This window comes from Sus scrofa, chromosome 1 (assembly GCF_054392235.1).
Source record: "Sus scrofa isolate SSC_HxYL_T2T_F1_AM1 chromosome 1, Sscrofa_HxYL_maternal_Yorkshire_Landrace_v2.0, whole genome shotgun sequence".
NCBI classification, from domain to species: domain Eukaryota; kingdom Metazoa; phylum Chordata; class Mammalia; order Artiodactyla; family Suidae; genus Sus; species Sus scrofa.
Genome location: NC_139383.1, coordinates 109521607 through 109546392, shown reverse-complemented (window position 1 = coordinate 109546392; position 24786 = coordinate 109521607). Strand labels below are relative to the sequence as shown.

Here is a 24786-nt window from a genome sequence, read left to right as displayed (position 1 = left end):
TTGACCATGGACATTACTTTGCAGAGAATCGTCTGTCAGTTTTGACAGATGGCCTGGCAGCAGGAGGGGGCATAGAGGGCAAGCTCATGGCTAAGGCAGTACCGAGGAGCTGGAGCCAGCTGGGCTGATTCCGGGTCTGAAATCTGGGCTGGAGCCCAAGTTCTAGCCGGTGAGGGTGGGACATGGAGCCCTGCCCCCATCCCCATTCCCCAGACACCTTCCTGCCGAATCTGCCCTAGGCAGGTCAGCACCTTTCTCAGTGTCTGCGACCTTCTGGCTGCAGGAACACAGGATGGCAGGGGAGAGCAGAGGTATGAGGCCTCAGAAAGAAAGCTGAAGCATATGCAAGGTCAGAGCTATCCTCCCCTTTCTGGACATACCCCAGCCCCTCAGCTGGCAACAGTTTATGGTGTGCCTCCTTCCTGAGGACTGGATTCATTCTAGAAAAAAAACTCATCATATAAATGTTTGGGCCAGAGACTGGAAATCACAGGGAAGCCAAAGCTCTGTGGAGGGGGTGCCTGCCTGAGGTGCTCAGAGGATCCCCTGAAGTGGAAGGAGCTGGGAGAAGGGGAATAGAATTTCAGAGGACTCCCAGCTCCTGAAGGGTATAGTGGATTAGGTAAGAAGAGGTCTCAGAATGAGTGTCAGTGTCTTGACCAGTGTGGCTGTGTCAGCCCTGATCTCTGCAGCTGCTGGAGCATTGAGCCACCCACCATGGTGTGAGGGTGGAGGGGTCTCAGCACCATCCAGACACCCAGGGCTTTAGCATCACACAGTGGTGGGTGGGGCATCATGGGACCTGGGAGAGCTGAGCCATTAGCTGGATAGTGTACACCCAGAATTAGTTCATCAGATTAGCCAGTGGTGCCTCTATCCACAGACAGAATGAATGGAAAACAGAGCTGGGCAGCTTTGATGGGAAGAGGAGGCGAGATGAACTCAAGTGGTGGGAAGGCTCCCTGGGGCTCCTGTGCAGGGAGCAGGGAGAGGAGGTGGTTAGGTGGACAGCAGAGAGAAAAGGATGCTAGAGGCAAGTTCACCAACCACACGATTATGAAGGCACAGAGTTTAGTGCTGGATCCATTAATCCACCCCCCTCTTGTAGAGCCTTGAGTTATTGGTCACAGCCATGGCAGAGGCAAGACTAAGCACCAGAACTCCCTTCTCCCCCAACAGCTTTTCAGGCCAGTGATCTTTCTTGGGCCCTCCAGCTTCCCCAAGCACATACCCTGGTCCTCCAGTTCCACTGGAGTTAGGGATACCCTGAACATTCTTGAGGATTCCATTGACCACCTGCATCAGCAACCCAGCCAGACGTACCTTGTGTGAGTAATGCTGATCAACGATCCTTGCCAACCCAAAATCCCCGATCTTGAGCACGAGGTCTTCCGTGCTGATGAAGATGTTGGCGGGCTTCAGGTCCCTGTGCAGCACGTTGGCGGAGTGGATGTACTTGAGCCCTCGGAGCAGCTGGTACATGAACAGCTTGGCGTGCTCCTCTGTCAGGGTGCCCTGCTCCAGCAGGCGTGCCAGGTCAGTCTCCATGTACTCCTGGACGATGTAGGCCACGCTGAACTTGAACAGTTCACCCTGCAGGTCGGTGCCCTTGGGCCCCAGCACCTCGTACACCTTCACGATGTTGTCATGGTCTAGGCGCCGGATGATCTTGATCTCCCGGAGCGCGTGCTTCATGCTGCGGGTGTCACTCAGGGTGATCTTCTTCACAGCCACCTTCCGGCGGGCCCTGCTGTCCACGGCGGACAGTACCAGCCCATTGACGCCAAAGCCCAGGGGTTGCAAGTCAATGAAACGCCCACCAAGGTCATAACCATAGACACTGGCGATGCAGTCACCCTTTTCAGCCATTGTTGGCTTAGTGGTCAGGGGCTGCCCGTGGGATGAAAGGGCAGTCAGAAAAGGCCAAGTCCCAGCTAGTGGCTTCTCCAGCACACCTCATTCTGTCAAGTCCCAAGGCTGAGGGATGCTTTTTTTTCTAGTGATGTCACTGCCACCAGCTCTCTGGAGACAAGAGTGGCATAAGTCCATACTTGCTGAGCTGTACAAGTTGGAGGCTCAGACTGTTTCCTTAACCTGCACTGGGAAGGCTGTCCACCAATTCCTGAGCCTTCTTGGAAGCTTAGAATGGCTCATGATTCTTTCAAATATAGCATCTTGGAAGGAAAAAACCAGTTTTATTCACTATGTGAACATAAAGTTTCCTGTCATGATGGGCCACATAGTAAAGACGCAGCAACTCTCCCCTTAAAATCCTTTGTTAACAGAGGTTCCTTCTGGCTGAAATGCAGAGCTGCTGCTGAGCTGTGTTCCTCTACTTTCGGTGGTCCGAAGCTAGCTGTATGGCAGCCTCTGTCAGCTAGGGGGCTGCCCTCTGGGTCTGGAGCAATATGAAGAGATTCCAACAATGGATTGTAGAGGCTTCCAGGGATTTCTTTCTACCTCCGCCAGCTCTCCTTTCTACCAGTTCCTCTTAGATTCTGAAACCCAAACCAGTTTGTTGAGTGATGGTGAAGAAAACTGGAGAAATCCAAGCACCTTTCATGAGCTCTACACCCAGTTACACCTCAAGGCCCAAACCTGAGGGCAGCTCAGCTGGCCTGCCAGGATCCTCCAGAGGCTTCAGAAGTGGGCAGCATTCTCCGTCACACCCTCATTCATGCCACCTTGAATGACACTGTGTTCTGCTGGACCCAGAAAGCCTGCAGGAACTCGGCATCTTTCAGGCAGAGTCTCCTATCCTGCCAAAGAAACAATGTTGGGTAAATTTCCACACTTCGGCTTCCAACACCTTCCCACTTGTGCATGTCTTTTGTTAACCAGCCCAAGTGTTATTTGATCTGTCCAGCCAGCTGAAACACTGCTTGCTCAGGGGATTCCAGGCTTTGCACCGCCCAGCCACCCTCCTGCTGTGTGCAGCGTGCCCCTGGAAGAGAGAGAAGATGGACTGACATGCCTTTTATGTAAAAGCTTGCTCCCCAAAGGTTAACATGCAGAAACTGTGGGTGGCAACCTCTCTGCCCTTTGCAAAAATCATCCCTTATGCTCTCTAAATACACACATCAGAACTCACTAAGGAGCGTGAGAGTAAAAAGTGCTCTCTAAATACACACATCAGAACTCACTAAGGAGCGTGAGAGTAAAAAGTAACGCATTGCAGACAGAAAATAGAGGATCAGTAATTTTGTTTTTATACTCAGACCCCCTTTCTTCCTACTTCTGCAAACATCTTTGAAGATTTTGAGAGAATTTGCCAGGCACTGAGATTTAATTACTTTGTATCTCTTGCTTTCCATGGAGGTAGCATAAGCATACATACTGCATTACAAGGAAATTTTATTGCCACCCTGGAAAAGGGACTCTCTGTGAAGCAAACAAGGACACAGACTTCTTGGTGTGACAGTAGGACTAGCATGATAAACTGTATTGTTTTTGATGATGGGGATCTAGCTCTTCAAAGCAATAGGTCAAATTGTAGCCTAACCGCCCCCTGATGGCTGCTGACTTAAATTACAGGCATCAGAACTAAGTGGGGAGAAAAAAACAAAAACAAAAAAACGACTAAGCCCTGTAAATTCAGAACTCCTAAGAAAAGGTAATATCATAGCTTCTAAGAGAGTGCCAGACTTTTTAAGTTTATTAAGTTCACAGACACATAGAGAACAAACACTATATCCTGTGCAAAAGAGTGAATTTGCCAAGACTGCTTCTTAATTTTCATCATTCTGTACGGCCCCCTGTAGGGATACTTTCACATCTGAACTCTGGAATGATAAATGAAGCAAAACAGCAGTCAAATCCATGCTCTAAAACTAAGGGGGCAAGTTAGGGGACACAGATGATCTGAAATAGTAAATAATCGTGTGCTCTCTAAAGACTTCTAGTGAACAGAATTTAGCAAGAGTCTGGAACGTAGTAACAGATGTTACCTGCTGTTGCTATTGATGGAAATTCCCTTACATTGGAATAAGAGGTACCTACTGTTCTGATGTTTCATCAACCTTCAGCAATTCTTCTCTGCATGTTTTTATTGGGCTCAGTTACAAAATAATCAAAATTTCAGACTGAAAAGCAATCATAGCAAACAGTGGTCCTTAATTGGGGTGGTCCTGCCCTCCTTGGCTGCTCTGATAAGGAATCACTACAGACCTTTAACAGTCTGTAGGGCCAGAGTTGCTAACCATCCTGCAGAGCATTTCCAGTGAATAACTGACACCCCCCAACCCACCCAAATGCCAGCATATCCACTGAGAAACTACGGTTCTTGTCTGAGTTCTCACTTTGCAGATAAGGGTACTGAGGCTCAGAGAACACTAGCTCAGTGCTTCTAACATAGACAAGGTCAATAAACATTTGATGAATTGATGAAAGAATACCATTCATTCTAACAATTTCTAGTATATGGCCTGGGCTGGGGAAGTCCACCTGGACACCTAAGTCAGGGAAAAAAAAGAGCCCCCTGGAGACCCATACCATCCCTCCACCCACTCCTGATGCCCAAATCACGTCAGAGATAACTAAATTGGAGTGCCTTTCACTTTTTAAAAATAATTTGTTTATTTATCTATTTATTTATATTTGCTTTTTTTAGAGCCATACCCATGGCTTATGGATGTTCCCAGGCTAGAGCTACAGCTGTCAGCCTACACCACAGCCCATGCCAATGCCAGATCTCTGACTCACTGAGTGAGGCCAGGGATCAAACCTGCATTCTCCTGGACACCAGTTGGATTTGTTTCTGCTGTGCCACAACTGGAACTCCTCCTTTCACTTTATACCCATATGCCTGGCTTGGTTCCCAAGGGCACGGCAAACAGAGGCAACTATATATTTTGCTTGATGAGGGGAGATGCTGAAGCCTTCTCCCCTTTCTAGCTCCCATGGGCTGTAAACAGAGAGGGGGGATGAGCACCTAAGCAGGGAGATGAAATCGCCCACAAGTTGAAGGCAGGATTTGTTCCAGATGAGCTGCAATGCAGATAATCTGTGGATAATTAAGAGGAGCTCTACTTATTTTAAAAACTCTTCTTTCTCTCACTGGGGGAGGGACTGTGCGCTGTGTGTGTGTGTGTGTGTGTGTCTCAGTGGCCTGCCCAAAACACTGTCGGCAGTTACCTCAATCCTTTGGGAAGACCCAATTCTAGCCACTCCACTGTTCTCATGGCCCTAAATATACTCTCTGAATTCCTGTCTTGCTTCTTTGCTTCCATCTTCCCAGATCCTGACATGTTCTGCTTCCTTCCCACTTGCTGTTGAAATCCTGCCCATCATTCTGAATCCAGATGAAGTCTTACTTCCCCTCGGAAGGGTCCTCAGTGACATTCCTCCCTCTTCTGATATATTTGACATTGACCATATACTAATCTGGGCTGTTACTTAACTTTTTAGACATGTCCATCTCTCAACTAGACTTTAAGCTTCTCAAGCCCAGGATACAAAGTGGTGCTTAGAATGAAACCAGGGCTTGGAGTTACCTGAGGCCCACCTGTTATGTCTACAAAACTGCAATGTCCACTTTCCCCAGACAGTCAACCCCCTCTACCTCTCATCACTGCTTCAGTGCAATACATTCAACCCAACAAGGCTCTTCACATAACGAGCCCTGACCACTCAGACAAATCAGTATTTCTGAACTTCAGTGTCATTTTCTACTTAGATTCTGCCTCTTTTATTTTTATTTTTTCTTTTTAGGGCCTCACCTTCGGCATACGGAAGTTCCCAGGCTAGGGGTCGAATTGGAGCTGAAGCTGCCGGCCTACACTACAGTCATAGCAACACCAGATCTGAGCCACCTCCACCACCTACACTACAGCTTGTGGCAATGCCGGATCCTGAACCCACTGAGTGAGTCCAGGGATACTAGTCGGGTTCTTAATCTGCTGAGCTACAGCAGGAACTCCAGATGCTGCCTCTTTCTGTATTTCAACATGAACCAGACAGACTTCCACTCACCATTTCTCTTTTCCCACTTGAGTTGACAGTTACTCATCTCTTCTCATACTTCTTCATTTTCTAAAGTTTTCCCTATCATTCCTCTATAATTTCTACATAAACCCTTTGCCTTTCTCCATGGGTGGACTGATCATGAAATACCTATTACCTAAGAAGTCTCAGATTAGTGGTTCATTTCTTACATGGCAGACCCAGGGCCGTGGGCCTCTTGGCCCTAGAGAGGGGCATACCTGACATATCGAACTGCCCACCTGGGCAGAGGATTGAGGATGGCAGCTCTTGGTGTGATGTGACTTATCAGGGCAGAGTACAGTCATTCTCTACTTGGAGGTGATGGCTCAGAGTGGCTCTGAATCACAGGTGTGATTTTAAACCAGGGAACTTGCATGAGATATGCGAAGGTCATGAATTCAGCTGTGCTCAAATGACACACAAGTGAAAAGAGCGCATATAACTCTTCCAAGGGCAGTAAGGCTCCCACGACTCCATGCTGAACATTATAATAAAATATAGGAGTGGAGGGAGTTCCCTAGGCTCAGTGAGTTAAGGATCTGGTGTGGTCACTGCTCTGGTTCAGGTTTGATCCCTGGCCCAGGAACTTCTGCATGCTGCAGGCATGGCCAAAATAAAACAAAAACAAATAAACAAGAACCCCACAGAATTAGAAATCTTACCCCAGAAAACTAGCAATGGAGCCTACTCATTTCTCACTGACCTTCCATCCATCTCTTATTTGAGGCCAGTCAATTGACACATCCAGTCTTTTAATATGTGGAGGCAAATCAGCGATGAGATGCTCTCTGCCAATTGTCCCTTTCTGGGATTCCTGGGGCTCTGGTTTACAAGGCAGCTTTGGAAAGTCTAAATTTAGACTCACCTCCTCTGCCTGCTTTGATCCTCCCAAACCTCATGCTGGCGGCTTTCAGCAGGAACTGTGGCCTCCAGCGAGGTGCTGACATTACCCAGGCACTGCTTTCTTCCCTCTCCTGAGCACCCGAAAACTGGCAGGAAAACCTTCCCCCGCAGGGCTGATGTTTACAGCCAAACAGGCTGCACACTGCACCATTCCAGGTGTTACTAATCATATCATGGTCAAGTCTGTCTGACTCGAAGTTTCGTGGTGATCCTAATCACTATGAAGTGCCCTAGACCAAAGACTAGCAAGTTTTTCCTATAAAGAGCCAGAGAATAATTATCTTAGGCTTTGTAGGACATATAGTCTCTGTTGCAACCATTCAACACACAAGAGCAGCTACAAATAATACCCAAAGGAGGGGCACAGCTGCATTTCCATAGATCTTTATCTACAAAAAATAGGTGGGGGGCTGGATTTGGCTGGGGGTGAGCTGACGACCCCGGGTTTAGACTGTGTAGCAACACTCTCTAGCTGGTTCCCAAGGAGGCACTGAAGTGTGCGGTAACCAGGCCCCTTTCCAGCCGTTCTTGCACCGTCTCCTCCTGCAGGACTCACTTCCCTGGGGGGCCCCCTCCCAGTGGCACTATCCTGGGCCTGCCCTCCTGGGGAGCTGCCCTGGGCTCATGATCCCACCAAAGCTTAGCCCAGCTCATCTGTAGGTTTCATGCCCTCAGGAGTCAGCTTTCTGCCTTCCTGCTCTGCCTTTCTGTGGTGCTGTCCCTATGCCTTGCTCCCAGATCCCACATGCACTAGCAGAGGCTTCTGGGAATGTGGTGAAGATGACATGATGCAGATGAGGTAGGAATTCCCATTGTGGCTCAGTGGATTAAGGACCTGATGTCTCTGTGAGGATGCAGGTTGGATCCCTGGCCTTACTCAGTGGATTAAGGATCCAGCATGGCTGCAAGCTAAAGCATAGGAAGCACATGTAGCTCAGATCCAGTACTGCCATGGCTGTGGCTCAGACCTCAGCTGCAGTTCTGATTTGACCCTTAGCCTGGAACTTCTATATGCCACAGATGTGGCCGTGAAAAGAAAAGGAAAAAAAAAAAAAAAAAAAAAAGACGGGGTAACTACACTTATGGAGGGTTCATTCTCAACCAAGGGACAGATTAGCTGGGTCTCACAAAAACCCCATGATGTGGATCATTCTCCCATGATGCCCCCAGAGGGAAATAACTCACCCAAAGTCACACCACTAGCCGGTGATGAATCTGGCATATAAACACAGATCTGTCTGACTCTGAAGCCCATACTTCTCATCATCATCACACACTAGCTGAGCCCAAGTAAGGGATTCCCACCAAGAACCACCTAGGCCCAGTGTGACATCCCAGCCCAGTGAGGGATGAATCTTCCCCAATTAAAACACAAGGCAGCCACCTTTTCAGCCTGTGCTCAGCTCCAGTGTGGAGGCCATGGTGAACTAGCTCGCTTGGTGGAGAGATAATTTAAGAAAGAAAACATTAAAATGAGATTTAGAGGTGAGAAAAACCAAACCAATCCAAACTAAACAAACCAAAAAAACCCTAAAACAACCAGGGAGTTCCTGTCGTGGCTCAGTGGTAACGAACCTGACTGGTATCCAGGAAGACGTGAGTTCAATCCCTGACCTCACTCAGAGGGTTAAAGACCTGGCATTGCCATGAGCTATTTTGTAGGTCACAGATGCGGCTTGGATCTGGTGTGGCTGTGGCTGTGGCCAGCACTACTGCTCCAATTCGACCCCTCACTTGGGAGATTCCATATGCTGTGGGTTTGGCCCTAAAAAGCCAAAAACAAAAACCAATACAACCAAAAAACTGAAACCTCCACTAAGTGAAACAATAATAATCCTGCCTTCTATATAGTTCTTGACCTCTTTTCTAATGTTAAACTTCAGATGCTGGAGCCCCTGGCTGCAGGGCCAGGCCATCCCAGAGTAGAGCCGAGCTGAGCATCCTCCCAGCTGGTCCTGGAGCTGACACTGGCCACCTGCCCAGGAACCATTCCCCTTTTTCTCTCAAGGAAGAGAAATCAGGTCGGGAAGAGCCATTGAGCAGCTGAGCCCAACTCAGGGATGACTCATGGTTACCTTATGGGTCTAAACCATGGCTTATCAACCTGCACAGCATTGAAGTTTTGAGCCAGGTCATTCTTGGCTGCAGGGCTGTCCTGTGCCCTGTAGAATGTTTCACAGCATCTCTGGCCTCCACCCACAAGATGCCAGTAGCTCTGCCACGGTTGTGACAACCAAACCCCTGTAGGACAATAGAGAGGAAGACTCTTCTTCCCCCTACCAGCTGTCCTGGGAACTGTTTGCTTTCCTGTAATAAAGACTTTGCTTGATGAAATAGAAAAGATGAACAGACCAATCACAAGTAATGAAATTTAAACTGTGATTTAAAAACTTCCAACAAACAAAAGTCCAGGAACAGATGGCTTCACAGGCAAAGTCTATCAAACATTTAGAGAAGAGCTAACACCTATACTTCTGAAACTGTTCTGAAAAATTGCAGAGGAAGGAACACTTCCATACTCATTCTATGAGGCCACCCTGATACCAAAACCAGAGAAAGTGCTTTGGTGGTATAGTGGTGAGCATAGCTGCCTTCCAAAACCACACACACAAAAAAAAAAGAAAGAAAATTACAGGCCAATTTCACTGATGAACATAGATGCAAAAATCCTCAACAAAATACTAGCAAACTGAATCCAACAATACATTAAAAGGATTGTACATCATGATCAAGTGGGATTTATCCCAGGGATGCAAGTGTTCTTCAATATCTGCAAATCAATCAGTGTGATGCACCACATTAACAAACTGAAGAATAAAAACCATATGATCCTTTCAATAGACACAGAAAAAGCCTTTGACAAAATCCAACACCCATTTCTGATAAAAAAAAAAACCCTTCAGAAAGTGGGCATAGAGGGAACCTACCTCAACATAATAAAGGCCACATATGACAAACCTAGAGCTAACATCATCTTCAATGGTGAAAAGCTGAAAGAATTCCTGTTGAGATCAGGAATAAGACAAGGATGTCTGCTCTCACCACTACTCTTCAACATAGTTTTGGAAGTCCTAGCTGCAGCAATCAGAGAAGTAAAAGAAATAAAAGGAATCCAAATTGGAAAGGAAGAAGTAAAACTATCACTATTTGCAGATGACATGATACTATACCTAGAGAATCCTAAAGACTCTACCAGAAAACTGTTAGAGCTCATCCATGAATTTGGCAAAGTCACAGGATACAAAATTAATATACAGAAATTGACTGCATTTCTACATACTAACAATGAAAGAGCAGAAAGAGAAATTAGGAAGCAATCCCATTTACCATCGCATCCAAAAGAATAAAATACCTAGGAGTAAACCTACCTAAAGAGACAAATTATAAGACACTCTGAAAATTATAAGACACTGATGAAAGAAATCAAGGATGGCACAAATAGATGGAAAGACGTATACCTTGCTCTTGGATTGGAAGAGTCAATATTATCAAAATGACTATACTATCCAAGGCAATCTACAGATTCAATGCAATCCCTATCAAATTACCAATCACATTTTTCACAGAACTTGAACAAAATACTTTAAAGTTTTTTTGGAAGCACAAAAGACCCAGAATAGCCAAAGACATCCTGAAAAAGAAAAATGCAGATGGAGGAATCAGGCTCCCTGACTTCAGACTATACTACAAAGCAACAATCATCAAAACCACATGGTACTGGCACAACAACAGAAATATAGATCAGTGGAACAGGATAGAAAGTCCAGAATTAAACCCAGGCACCTACAGCCAACTAACCTATGAAAAAGGAGGCAAGAATATCCAATGGAGAAAAGACAGCCAGTTCAATAAGTGGTGCTGGAAAAACTGGACAGCCACATGTAAAAGGATGAAATTAGAACACTCCCTAACACCATACACAAAAATAAACTCCAAGTGGATTAAAAGCCTAGATATAAGACCAGATACTATAAAACTCTTAGAGGAAAACAGAGGCCAAACACTCTCTGACATAAACAACAGCAACATCTTCTCAGATCCACCTCTTAAGAGTAATGACAGTAAAAACAAAAACAAAACAAACAAAAAAAAGGACTTAATTAAACTTAAAAGTTTCTGCACAGCAAAGGAAACCCTAAACAAAATGAAGAGACAACCCACAGAATGGGAGAAAATCTTTGCAAATGAATCAACTGACAAGGGATTAATCTCCAAAATTTATAAACACCTACCGCTCAATACCAAAAAAACAAACAACTCTATCAAAAAATGGGCAGAAGATCTAAACAGATGATTTTGTCAAAGAAGAATGGCCAAAAAAAAACACATGAAAAGATGTTCAACATCACTCATTATTAGAGAAATGCACATCAAAACCACTATGAGGTATCACCTTACACCAGCCAGAATGGCCATCATCAAAAAGTCTACAAACAATAAGTGCTGGAGAGGGTGTGGAGAAAAAGGAACCTTATTACACTGTTGGTGGGAATGTAATTTGGTGCAAAACAGTATGGAGATTCCTCAGAAAACTAAAAATAGAATTACCATTTGATCCAGCAATCCCACTCCTGGGCATCTATCCAGAAAAAACCATGACTCGAAAAGATACATGTACTCCACTGTTCAAAGCAGCACTATTTTCAATAGCCAAGACATGGAAACAACCTAAATGTGCATCGACAGAGGAGTGGATCAAGAAGAGGTCGTACATATCCACAATGGAATATTACTCAGCCATTAAAAGGAACAAAATATGGGCATTTTTAGCAACATGGATGGACCTAGAAATTATCATGCTAAGTGAAGTCAGACAATGAGACACCAACATCAAATGCTTTCACTGACGTGTGGAATCTGAAAAAAGGACATAATGAACTTCTTTGCAGAACAGAAAAACTATGGTTTCCAAAGGAGACAGTTTGGGGGATGGGGGGATGCACTGGGGGTGTGGGATGGAAATCCTATAAAGCTGGATTGTGATGATCATTGTATGACTGTAAATGTAATAAATTCATTGAGTAATTAAAAAAGACTTTGCTTGCCTGGAAAAAAAATGTCTCTAAACTTTGAAAACTATCAATAGTGGAAGAGGCACAGAATCACTCCCAGTTAAGAACCACTGGTCCAAAGCAGCAGTTTACAGCAGAGACAGTATTGGCCACTGCACAGAACAGTTATTTGTTTGGTGGAGCTCTACAGTACAGTATTGCTGAAAGTTTAGCAACAATGGCCCCAGGGCTCACTGAAGATTTATATTCATCATTGCTGTTTGTTATGGTGAAAGGACACAGGCAAAATCAGCAGAGGGCAGAAGTAGGTCCATAAGATTTGGCCACCTAAGGAAGCTTGCCTGAATCCTGGCGTGCCAATTGAGAACATACACAATCTCCTGGAGAAACTGACCCCAACTCTGCCATGTCCTGCCACCTAGCTGGCCTGTAATAGAGTTACCAAAAGGTTTTGTTCTTTCCTTGATTCTTAATTCCTTTAGAATTCAATTATTTACTCTCATAAATGCTGAGTGTCCTTGTACTACATATTTTTTAAAAATCCGCTAAATGACAACAGCACCCCCTGGTTCCTGTGACAGCCTCACAAGTTGCCAGAATCCTAGAGGACAAGGACCTCCCCGACACCCTCCCCCTGCTGAGGGCCATGAAGCTAGGTTCATCAAGCTAATCCAACTCCCCTTTGGCAACCAGATGATTAAAGGTGGTCACATGATCCAGTTCTGGGTAATAAGCCTTAAAGGAAAGTCCACTGGAGCGAACTCATGAGAAAAATTTCCTTCCCCTACGCCTTGTCTTTAGATGCAGTGTGGGAGGAGGTGGTATTGGTGCCACAGTAGCCATCTTCAGACCACATGGGGACGAGCTTGGGGACAAAGCCAGCACACTGGAGTTGGCAGATGTGTGCCGGGCCTTGCAGGCATTGCTGAGTAGCTGAGCCAAGCCTGGAAATGCCCACCTCCAGCTTTTTAGCCATGTGAGATGGTTAAGCTCTATTTTTGTTCAAGACATTTGTACTCTTTCTCTTTTAACCTGAAGCTGTAATTGTCCACCTGATAGTAACCTGCTAGGTACACGGTTGGTCTAAGTGGGAAATAAAAAGACGTGAAACATATGGTTCCTGACCTCAAGGAGCTTATTATGTTCCCATAGGGGGAGAGGAACCATAGAACAATTACAGAAACGGTGCAAGAGTATTCTGCTGCAGATGTAGCTGGGCCGAGTAGTCAGGAAAGCCTCCTTTGAAGAGGGCTACCCATGGTCTCCACCTCCTGGCTTCAATCCCTGTGTGGATCCCCTCCCCTAAGAGTGTGTGGACTTAACAGACTCACTTCTTTTTTGGCCGCATTAGCACTTGTGGAAGTTCCCAGGCCAGGGATTGAACCTGCACCACAGCAGTGACCCAAGCCACTGCAGAGACAACATCATATCCTTAACCCATTGTGCCACAAGGGAACTCCAGGACTCACTTCTAAGGAACAGAATATGGCAGGAGAAATGGGGTGTCACTTCTGAGATCGGGATATAAGAAGACTGTGGCTTCCATCCCAGGTGACAGCTCTCAGGGAGGCCGGGGCCATGTCATGAGGTGCCCCTGAGGGGAGACCCTGAGGCCCACTGGCCACTGAATGAGTGAGCCAGGAAGTAGATCATCCCCAAGATGAGCCTTGAGAGGACCACAGCCCTGGCCATGGCCCCAGTGATGTCTCACAAGAGACCTTGTGCCACAGGCATGCAGCCATACCCAGGTTCCTGACCCACAGAAATTCTGACAGCAAATGCTGTTTAAGCCACTAACTCTGGAGGTGCCTGTTACAAGCAGTAGGTAACTAACAGAGAAGAGGGACCTGGAGACCTCAGTTCTGGACATTTCCAAGAAGGAAAAGAGGCAAACGTGGCCTGAGACCATTTGGGCAGAGGGTTCTGGGTCTTAGCTGGCTTAGACCCATCAGATTCGAGAGCCAGACTGAACCTTGGGAAGCTGTGGCAGCTGATGGGGGAAGGGGGAACTTACCTCTTTTTATTTCGATGATGTAACCCCAGGGGTGAGTTCTGTGTCTAGCATGCAGTAAGGATTCCAGAAATAAATACCCGTCAACACAGGAATGGCTACACGTTTGCACTAAGATTATGGTTATGACAAAGTATAACTGAAATAGAAAGACAAATAAAAAAAATGTGCCTCTGAGGCCCAGATGGGCTTTTGGAATCCCTCCAAGGTGAGTGGGGGAATAAAGGTAGGGCTTCAAGCAAGGATGCTCCACTGGCCCCAGAAGAGAGGTGACCAGAAGGCGTTGCCTTACCAATCAAGGGACTTCTGGTCTCAGTGCAGTGATCGGAGTGTTACCTCTGATTTTTAGCACTGAAACTCCACTGGGTTTTGCCCTCAGTGACAGCAGTGGGGCTCCCAGGAATCAGGAGAAACAAGCCTTTCTGGTCTTTTAGCTCTTGAAGGGCCGCCTCCTCCACCCAGCAGAACAGACTGCAGGAATTCACGGGCAGTAAGATGCCCGAGCCTGGAAGCCCCTTTCTCTTTGTGGAAACCCAGGTGCACAGGCTGATGGCTGCTCCAAGGGTGTCACCTGCCATGTCCCCTGCCCTGTGCCCCTCTCACCCCCAGGACCCCTCCAGCCAAGGTTCTGCAATAAATCTTTAAACACCAGTTGGCAGGCAGGATGGCAACCAACCCAGGCCCATCGCACTGCTTGGTTTAAAATATCTATGTCTCTAGCAGGGAGCACCGAGGGCACTGATCCCCAGGCCAGGCCCCAGCGAGCATCCTCCTTGAGATGTACAGATGCCTGAATGTCCCTGGGAGGTAGTGAGGCCACAGCTCCGGCTCGTTTCCCTTATACAGTTTTCCTGGAGAACGTGCCAGTGAGGTCTCCAGGAGGGGAAGCTGTTTTGTCTTCATCTCCCTTGGGGGGGCTGGGTGGGGGATAGCTACAGAGGACTCAGGAGGAAAAATGAGCTGAGGGAACATCAGACTCTGGGAGGCCCCCAAAAGCAAACTTGGGGAGCCTTCGCTCCAGTCTTTGCTTTGCCTTTTTCTCTCGAAAATTATGTAACATAACAAGCCAGAGAGCACAAAGACTTTTCAAGCCTTGCAACAATACTGAAATAGCATGGAGAGAAATTCTGGCGGCCTCATTGGCATTCCAGGCCCACCCAGCATAGTGTTGGGGGCGCACAGCCTGGGCTCCCATGTGTAGGTTGTGGGTGCTGGTCCCCACAGGAACAGCAGTGGCTGCAGGGCTGCACCTGCTCAGGCTGGAGGCTGGGAGTCTGACTTTGAGATCACAAGTGTGTGAGGGCGTGTGTGTGTGCCAGCATTTAAATCCTTCTGATCTGAGACAACACCTACATTTGACCTTTGTAAGATGCAAAGAGAAACTTCTCATTTTTCTTTTCTTTTCTTTTTTTTTAAGGAAGGAAGCCTGGGATCACAAAAGATGTTGGCCTCTTTCAAAACCTAAATCAGGACAGTTATGACAGCAGTGGCTAAAAGAACGTGAGCCCATTTGGAGCTCGCTTTGTTTGGACTGTATTCCATAGGGCAGAAATTCCCAGCCAGGGTCCATGCTTCTCATAAAACAGAGTTGGCATCTTTCCTTTCTCCCACACTGGCTTTAGCATCCATTGTGCAGTGCCCTCCGGCCACTATGCCTTCTTGAAATTGGAGGTTACTCTTGAGCCCAGATTTCATGAGCCATTGTGTTCCTTGGCAGAGTTAAGTGTTCAAATCTGATGATTCCCGCCAAACTTTGGGGCTCATCCAGGAGACCACTGGCTCCCTGGCCACAGGGTCAGGCCATGGCAGAGATGCTGAAAGATCCCCCAGTTTGTAGCTAAAGGATACGGCATTAAGTTATCTCGCTACAGGTTGGAAATGGAAAATACGTGTCATACGTACCATTCTCAACCCATTCTGCAGATGCTAACAATCAATGACCACTCTTTCTTTTCTGATGAGCTAGAAAGATGAAAACTCTTCTCCATCAGTACCCCAAGAACCCTGCCAATGGTCCACAGCTGGCTCTCAGGGGAGAGCCTACCTGCGTGGACGGCCATGGCTTTCTCTGACCTCCTGCTCCCATTGCTACAACCCAGCTCTTGCCTTGTTCTTGGGACCAAGCCCCTGCTGTGTTCCCCAGGCACACCATCCAGCTCAGCCAGCATTTATTGAGGACCTACTATGTTTTGCGCACAGTCACACACGTTCAACAATGTTTGAATTTTCACAGCACACTGCAAGGAAGGCATGACTATTTCCCGACGTGAGCAACATGGCACCAATGACTTGTGCACAGTAGGTACCAGTTTCTTCCTCTTCCGTTTTGACAGCTAAGAGTTAAGATCACACACTGGAATGGGGTAAAGCCCACTTTCCTAACCCAGGCTTGCTTACAACTCCACTGCACTCCGTCAATGCCCGTGGGGGCTCCTGTCATGGAGAGTCCTACCCCCATCCCTCTCACATTTGTGGGCTCTTTTGTTCTTCTAGTTTCCCTAGTTCCTTGGAAAAGAGGCATTTGCCTTCCTCCTTCAAGCCATCTTGGAAACTGGCATCCCTTCTAAACGTCTCAGCCTCTGATCTCGGAGTTTCTTTGACTCTACTCACCAGCCATTCAAAATGTCTTTATGGAGTTCCCATTGTGGCTCACACTAACAAACCTAACTAGTATTCATGAAGTTGCGGATTTGATCTCTGGCCTCACTTAGTGGGTTAAGGATCTGGTGTTGCCGGGAGCTGTGGTGTGGTTGACAGACACGGCTCAGATCCTCTGTTGTTGTGGCTGTGGTGTAGGCCGGCAGCTGCAACTCCAATTTAACCCCTAGCCTGGGAACCTCCATATGCTTCAGATGTGGCCCTAAAAAAAAGACAAAAACACAAAAACAAAACATCTTTTTAGGCCCATTGACATGTTATCCTCTCTCTTGCCTCTGGGCCTCCACACTTGCTGTTCCTTCTCCTCTCCCTCTGACTGGTTCTCACTCATCTTTTGGGTCTAAGTCTTGTCTTTGTTTTTGTTTGTTTGTTTGTTTTTTTAGGGCTGCACTTGAAGCATATAGAACTTCCCGGGCTAGGGGTTGAATTTCAGCTATAGCTGCTGGCCTATGCCACAGCCATGGCAATGCCAGATCTGAGCCATGTCTGTGACCTACAACATAACCCATGGCAACGCGAGATCTTTAACCCACTGAGCAGGGCCAGGGATCAAAGCCACATCCTCAGGAACACTATGTCAGGTTCTTAACCCACTGGGCCACAACGGGCACTCTGGGTCTAAGTTTAAATGTTCCTTCATCCAAGAAACCTTCCCTGATGTTCTCTTTCCTCCTGAGACTAGCTTATCCATCATGCTGTGTCCCTGCCACACCCTCTCATGTTACTTTCTCCTTTTTTGTTTCAGATTTACTTGTCCTCAACATTTGACTGTAAGCTTGGTGAGGGCAGGGACCCCTTCATGGGCATCATTCTAACACCAGTGTCTAATTCCTAACCTACTCGACAAGCATTAATATTTGGGCAGAACAAATGCCTTCTGAGGAGCTCCACACGCCAGAGCCATCATCACAAATTAAAATTTATGATACTCACTTCCTTCCTCCTTATAAGAGAGGCTGACGAGATGTGAGAATTTCACAATTTTTTTTTTTCTGACTCAAATCCTGCATGCAGTGCCGTCCCTTTAATAAATTTCATAGAGTTCTTGACTTCCTGTCACTGGCCTGCTTCTCACCCAGTCACCTGGCCCATTATCCTGTGACTATGTCAGACACTACCCATTATTATTCCCATGGAGGCTAATCATTTACAGGGGTTGTGCTCAGAGGTACAAATAAATTGTTCATAAAGCAGGAAAAAAATATTCCCTCTCCTGGCAATTGCATCTCTCTGTTCACAAGTGCGGAAGAAGTGTTCTGACAGCTCAGGTGACAGCAACAATTCCTGGGCCACTCAGAGCTATGGAGGAGATGAGGAGGAAAGTCACAGGCTGGGAGCCAGGAGGCTTGGGTTCGAGTCCTACTACTGCCTGGGAGCTCTCCAGCAGGGAGCTTCAAATCTGTGAAGTGGGAATAACCACATTACCCGCCCCCTGCCAAACACACTTCCTCATGGGGATCAGAACAAAGTGGTGATGTGAATATACTTCCAAAAGTATAACACACAAATTGGAGGTAAGTCATGACCACAACCCAATTATACTAAAATCAGCAACTTCTACAGTGATACCAGGTGGGTTCAAGAGGGTTAGCAGCGCTGGCCTTTCTCATCCCTTCACACTTAGAGTGAGTGGCCTCTGTGTGGGAAGAAGCGGGTATTGGCCCATTAACCATTGCACATGCATTAGCCACTGCACATGCGTTTTTGGGTCATTTCGCGTGGCGGGGGGGCAGAAGGCAGGATGGGCAAACTTGAGGCTAAATTATCCTTGTCTTCTTGCATAACCTAGAATATACTGACACATCCAGCCCAGGAGGGAGTATTTTGGAATGAATTTACAATGAATCACTGCAATGGAATGCATGTTTGTATCCCCCTCACAACTCATATTCTGCAATCCTTACCCCCAATGTGAGGGTATTGGGAAGTGGGGCCTTCGGGAGGTGATCAGGTTATGAGGATAGAGTCCTCACGAATGATAAAGGGACCCCAGAGAGCTCCCTCGTTCTCCTTCCACCAGGTAAGGATACAGTGAAGAGTCAGCCATCACAAGCCAGAAGGTGGCTCTCCCCAGAAGCTGACCTTGCTGACACCCTGATCTTAGACTTCCCAACCTCCAGACCTTAAGAAATAAATTTTAGGAGTTCCCATTGTGGCTCAGAGGAAATGAATCCGACTGGTATCCATGAGGACACAGTTTCAATCCCTGAGCTTGCTCAGTGAGTTAAGGATCTGGAATTGCTGTGAGCTGTGGTGTAGGTCACAGATGCGGCTCAGATCCCTCTTGCTGTGGCTGTGGCATAGGCCAGCAGCTACAGCTTCGATTCGACCCCTGGCCTGGGAACCGCCATTTCTGCAGGTGTGGCCTTAAAAAGACAGACAGGCAGACAGAAAGAAATTTCAGCTATTTATAAGCCACTCGGTCTACTGTATTTTGTTACAGCAGCCTGAGCAGACAAAGACACCCACCAAGTGGTTACCCAAGTCCATCATGGTGATGCCATTTGCTCTCACTTGCTGAATTCTTGTCTCTACTGCCCTACCTTCTGCTCTCCTTGTGAGCACCTCCTTCACTGAAAGGTGATCAGACCCCAAGAGTTAGAACCCCATACCAGAGAGATCACATTGTAGGAACCTGACCCACTGAAGAGCAAACATGCACTGGCTCCTTCATTTTACTCTTCCTCCAGCAGGAGAGAAGCCAGGGAGGGTCACCAATCTCTTGGGAGCAATGACTCCCCGCACACCTGTGAGAGATTCCACGTGCATATAAACCTCTTACGTTTGATGGTCAGGGCCCCGTGGGAGGCTGTCCATCTCTACTGGACGTGGAAGGTGGGGAGAAGGAAGTGACCAGCCTTCATGTTTTGAGCTCCCTGGAGGAGAAGACAGATGGCTCCACTGCCTGGGAGGGGAGGGGAGGAAGTTTGGGAAAGAAAGCAATGGAAGGGACAGAGCAAGAGAAAGCAGAGAGGTGGGCAGTGGATCCTTGAACCTGCCCCTCCCCCATCCCAGGGCACTTACATAAATGAGGCAAAGGACAGGAGTCCAGATGGTGACACTGGATTTTCTGCCAGCTGGCATGTGTGTTCTTAGCTGGTGTTGATTTCATTTGGAAAAAAAGTGACCATTCTGGCCTTGGGGTGTCAGATCAGAGCTAGAACGGGTCCTAGTTCATACCAGTGGCTCCCTCCTCGGCCAGATGAGGAGACTGAGACCCAGAAAAGGCAAATGATTCTTGCAAGGTCACTCAGAGAGGCAGGACCAGGCTTTGCAGAGTTCCCATGCTGCCATTTTTTGGAGCAGGCCCTTTCAAGCATTTCTCGGGTCCTGGCACGACCTTGTGGGTCACCAGGACTCCCTCCATTAATGAGGAAGAAGGTCCTGATCAGTTGGCCAAGAGCCGTGCTTGTCAAGGACTGGCTGGCTGGAAAGGAGAAGATTTACCTCCTCAAAGAACTAAGTAAGTGTTCTGTATCAGGGAGAAAAAAGGTCACATATGGACTATGTGGCAGCAGCTGTCAACCTTCCAAGCCTGAATCCTCTCCCCTCTCTGGGAGCAGGCTGCCCTGGATGGGGGTGGGGGCGGGGGGAGGGGATGGTGACAAACATAATGGTGCCGGCAGCCCTCCATAGCTCTCCCAGGTACAGGGAGTCCTGGGGCAGGAACTGGATTTTACCTGCACAGTGTCATTAGCTGGAAACCTGGATCAGGCTAGTACCCCGGCCAATGCCATGTGAGTGCCTGGCCGGGAGAGTGACGCAGGGAAGCTTTCCTTTGCCTCTCCCTTTCTCTATGGGCTCCAGATAAGTGAACCTCAGGATTTAATGAGTTCTGAAAAACCAGCACAAACCAGGCTCTCTGTGTCCTCATATGCTGGAGTTCTCGTGTACCAGGAACAAGAGGGAAGCGAGTGGCTATGGGCAAGGGGCTGCCAGGGCAGGGTGCGAGGGCTCAGTCACTCCCAGGCTTAAAGATAGATCCAGCCTCCGAGCCACCCATTTGGGAGGAAGGCTACTGGGAAGACATTGCCCTTAATAACTATCAATGCTGTGGGACAAATTGGGACTCAAAGGAGTAGCAAAGGCTGTTGACTGGGACTGCACCATGGGAGCTGCTTTCTAGAACATGAAGGAAGAGGTAAAGGCTGGCTAGTAAGAAGGGATGGCTGGAAGGAGCTGCCTCCTCCAGCACTGGTCACCTCTCACTTGGAGTAGGCAGAAAGAGATGACAGTTATCCCCAGTATCCCTGGAGATTGGTTCCAGGAGCCCCCGTGGATACCCATATTGGAGGATACTCATATAACATGGCACAGTATTTGCATATAATCTACATACACGTTCCTGTACACTTTAAATCACCTCTAGAGTATGTATACTATCCAATACAATATAAATGCTGTGTTAATATAGTTGCTGAAGCATGCCAAATTCATGCTTTACTTTCTAGAACTTTCTGGAATCTTTTCCAAATATTTTTGACTTGTGATTGGTGCAATCTGCAGATACGGAACCCACAGATACAGAGCACCGACTCTCCTGCTGATTGACGGTGGTAGGAAGAAGCCTCTAGGTGGGATGAAGCTTTTATTTTATTATCATTTTTTTTTTTTATGGCCTCACTTGCAACATATGGGAGTTTCTGGGTCAGGGACTGAATCTGAGCCCACAGCTGCGACCCATGCCACAGGTGCAGCAATGCTGGATCCTTTAACCCACTGCACTGCACTGGATATCGAACCTCTGCCTGGACAGCAAACCAAGCCACTGTAGATGGTTTCTTTTCTTTTTTTTTTTTTTTTGTCTTTTTTTGCTATTTCTTGGGCTGCTCCCGCAGCATATGGAGGTTCCCAGGCTAGGGATCTAATCGGAGCTGTAGCCGCCGGCCTACGCCAAAGCCACAGCAACGCAGGATCTGAGCCTTGTCTGCGACCTACACCACAGCTCACGGCAACGCCGGATCATTAACCCACTGAGCAAGGGCAGGGACCGAACCCGCAACCTCATGGTTCCTAGTCGGATTCGTTAACCACTGCGCCATGACGGGAACTCCTGTAGATGGTTTCTTAATGCACTGAGCCACAGCAGGAACTCTGAAGGTTGCTTTTAGAGTAAGGCTTTGTATTACCAATGACATAATCATTTTCTTTTTTCAAGCAACAATGTAAATTGTTTTTAGTTCAGGATGTTTCAGCCATCAACAGTGCAAATCAGGATACCAGGTGTGGGCAGGCAGAGACTTGGGGCACAGCGTCTGTGCTCACAAAGCTTTAGTAAGCTTGGAGAGAAGTACGGGTCTCATCAGCATGGAGCAAGCGGTCCTGCAAGAGGACCCAAGATCCACTGGGTCTTGGGATCCAAGATCCATTCCTTTGTTCAGTTTTGTAAGGCAAGTTTTCCTTTTGAAATAAAGGAAAAAGCAAACCAAACAGTGATATTGAGAGTCATCTCTTTAACCTATGGGTCAACTTTTGTCTTTCTTTGATGCAAATGCAGTAAGGGATGGAGTGCCAGCTCCCACATTATGCTCACCAGGCTCTGAGGAGCAACAACTGGCTCTGATTTCTTCTGACTGGTCAGAAAATGTTACTTGGACATAGGCCAAGAAATATCTTAGAGACCTTTGACCCCTGTATCTGGTTCAGGGTGTCCTACAAACATGGACTCACTCTTTCTCTTGCTGCTCCCTGCTGAGGTATCCTATGGGATTGCCTCCCAGGGGAAGCTGGTCATGGCTGTGACCAAAGCGACAGGGTTACGGTGGTATGGGAATCACATGACATCTGTTCCCTTTTCTTCAGCCGCTCTGCCTTAGTTTAGGTCCTGGATACCCCAACACGTGCAGGTTCTGCATCCTACCACCTCCAGCTTTTGCACCCTCTGTACAAGCAGGGTGCCAGAACTATTCACATTTGCTTCCCTGCAGCTGAGAGCACTGTGCATCTGTGGCATCCCTCTGTGAACTTTAGAATGAGCGAACCAGTGAGTGAACAAGTGAGTGAATGCATGAAGTCCCTCCTGGCAGCCCCCAAATGCCCTCTCCACCACCTTCCTGCCTCCTCTCCTATCCATCCTCTTTTCTGCTTCCAATTATCTCTAAAACACATCTGATCATTTCGTTCTCCTGTTTCACAAAAGATTTTTAAGAGCTCCCCACTGCCCAGAGATTAAAGCCCAGGCTCCTCACCCAGCCCCCACATCATACCTGATCCATCTTCCCACCTCATGGCCAACCACTCCCTAAACTGCACCCCACTCTACAGCCACACAACTGGGGCAATCGCCCCTGACTCACCATGTTCCCAGCACATGCACAAATGTATTTTGATGACACTGTCCTTTTTGGGTCTCCGGTGCAATGCTACCCATGCTGTACTCAGATGTCACCCTGCCATCCACAGGGTAAACTTCCCCTTCTCCAGGGTCACAAAGCACAACACCTACAACTACAGCAGTAATCTCATGAGGTCTTTCTTCTCACTACTGGGAATCCCAAGAGCAAAAGCACAGTAGCAGTTTCATCCTTATATCCCCAACCTCATACAGTTCCTGGCATAGAGTAGGTGCTCAATAAAAAGCTGATGAGCAAATAGAGCTGGGTGGGAATGGAGCTTAGGGACTGGAGAGTGAAAAATGTTTGGAAGAGGTATTTGGGAGAAGTGATTCATATAGGGGCATCCACTGGAGGGGTGACCTGCTGATGGAAGTGCATCTGGCTTTCTGGGACAAGAGCAGGGTATTCAGAGGGAAGAAGCAGCAGTTGAATGGCAAGCACCAAAGACTGGGCTGGGCTTATAGATCTCATGGGGGTAGCAGCCAGGAACAGTGGCCAAGATGTGGGTGACAGTGAGGTCTGGGCTGGCGGGAGCTGAGCAGAGGTGTGGAAACAGGTGGTAGATTTAGTAGGAGTGTTGCAGAGGGAATGGAACTGAAAGGAACTGGGATTGGAGAAGGGGTTGTGCTGCTAGATTGCTTGTAACTGCTCGCTCTTGGGATCACAGCGAAGGACAGGTGTCATCAACGTGGTATAAACAGACCAGCCTAAGCAAAAACAAACCCAGCGAGTGACTGCATGCCATTCCCTTGTGTGTTCATGCCTTTCTTTTTTTTTCTTCTCCCAGGTTTTAGATCACCCCAGTGACAAACTCAGGATGCTATATTCAGGCTGTTCACCAAAACTCCCTCCTCAGGCGCGCTTGTCTACTTCCCTTCTTCAGAAACAGACACGCTGAAAGATTGCATAACTGAGACTTCTCAGGAACTGTCTTGCCTGATGCTTCTGGAAGCCTCAGCTGCAGCAGACTTTTCTTTTATTGTTTGGTAGCCTCGTGGATAGCAACAAAATTAAGACGAAAACCCACGTGTAAAGCAACTTTCCACTGTCCAAAGCATCTGCATGTATTTTTAATACTGAACACTCTCATGTAATATTGATTGAGCATCTTTTTGTTCTGGGCAGGGCCAGAACCGGGGCAAATCAAGCAGACAGGGTTCCGGCCCCAACGAACTTACAGTCTGGGGTTAGAGAGGCAGATGTGAAACCAATACCGGCACAAATAGCAAGGGCGTATGATTTCAATTGTTAACAATGTGATGGGGAAGTGTAGGATGCTATGAGGAGGGGTGACAAGTAGACGATTACTTTCGGGGGGAAAACAGCAGATTCCCTGAAGAAGCAACTTTTAAATTGAGACTTGAGGAGGGAGTTGAGGCTCCCCAGCAGGTGGAGGGAAGAGACGGGAGCACTCTGAGCTGGACGTCCTGGAAGAGTGGCTGGTGCAGGTCCTTTGACAGTCCTGGCACAAGCCCAGGGCCCTTAGGTCCATCCTGACTGTGCTCAGATGGTCTGGATGGGGATGGGGCTTCCTGAGGTGCCCCCTGCTCCATCCTATGCTCCCAGTGGCCCCATGCTCTGACCAGCCAGCTCCAGGTGCAAAGAATATAGGTCAACAGCCAAGAGTGAATGACCCATGCAATGTCCCACTTTTTTTTTCTTCTGGGCTGCACCCATGCCACATGGAAGTTCCTGGGCCAGGGATCATACCTGCGCCACAGCAGTGACCTGAGCTGCTGCTGTGACAATGCTGGATCCTTAACCTGCTGTGCCACCAGAGAACTCCTCCCACTTAGTTGTATGAAGAGCTTCACATGATTTTTTGGAAACTACCTGGAGGAGGCTGCATCTCCTGAAGGTCACCATCAGGTGCAGAGGAGTGGAG

The 24786-nt window shown here is 47.6% G+C and overlaps 2 protein-coding genes across 24 annotated transcripts in view; both read right to left on the bottom strand.

The window, feature by feature from the left end:
* SMAD4 (SMAD family member 4) overlaps window positions 1–24786 on the bottom strand; it is a 651075-nt gene that overhangs the window by 406363 nt on the left and 219926 nt on the right. The window lies entirely within an intron of this gene.
* The window catches only part of MAPK4 (mitogen-activated protein kinase 4), a 184121-nt gene that overhangs the window by 69839 nt on the left and 89496 nt on the right, over window positions 1–24786 (bottom strand). For 15 of the 23 annotated variants that reach the window (XM_084966100.1, XM_021093269.2, XM_084966093.1 and 12 more), the window contains one exon: window positions 1324–2759. In XM_084966100.1, the coding sequence (XP_084822226.1) occupies window positions 1324–1869 (546 nt within the window). In that variant the 5' untranslated portion in view covers window positions 1870–2759. Of the gene's footprint in view, window positions 1–1323; window positions 2945–24786 lie in introns of all 23 variants that reach the window. The other 8 variants (XM_084966126.1, XM_084966152.1, XM_084966136.1 and 5 more) reach the window with 2 other exon arrangements.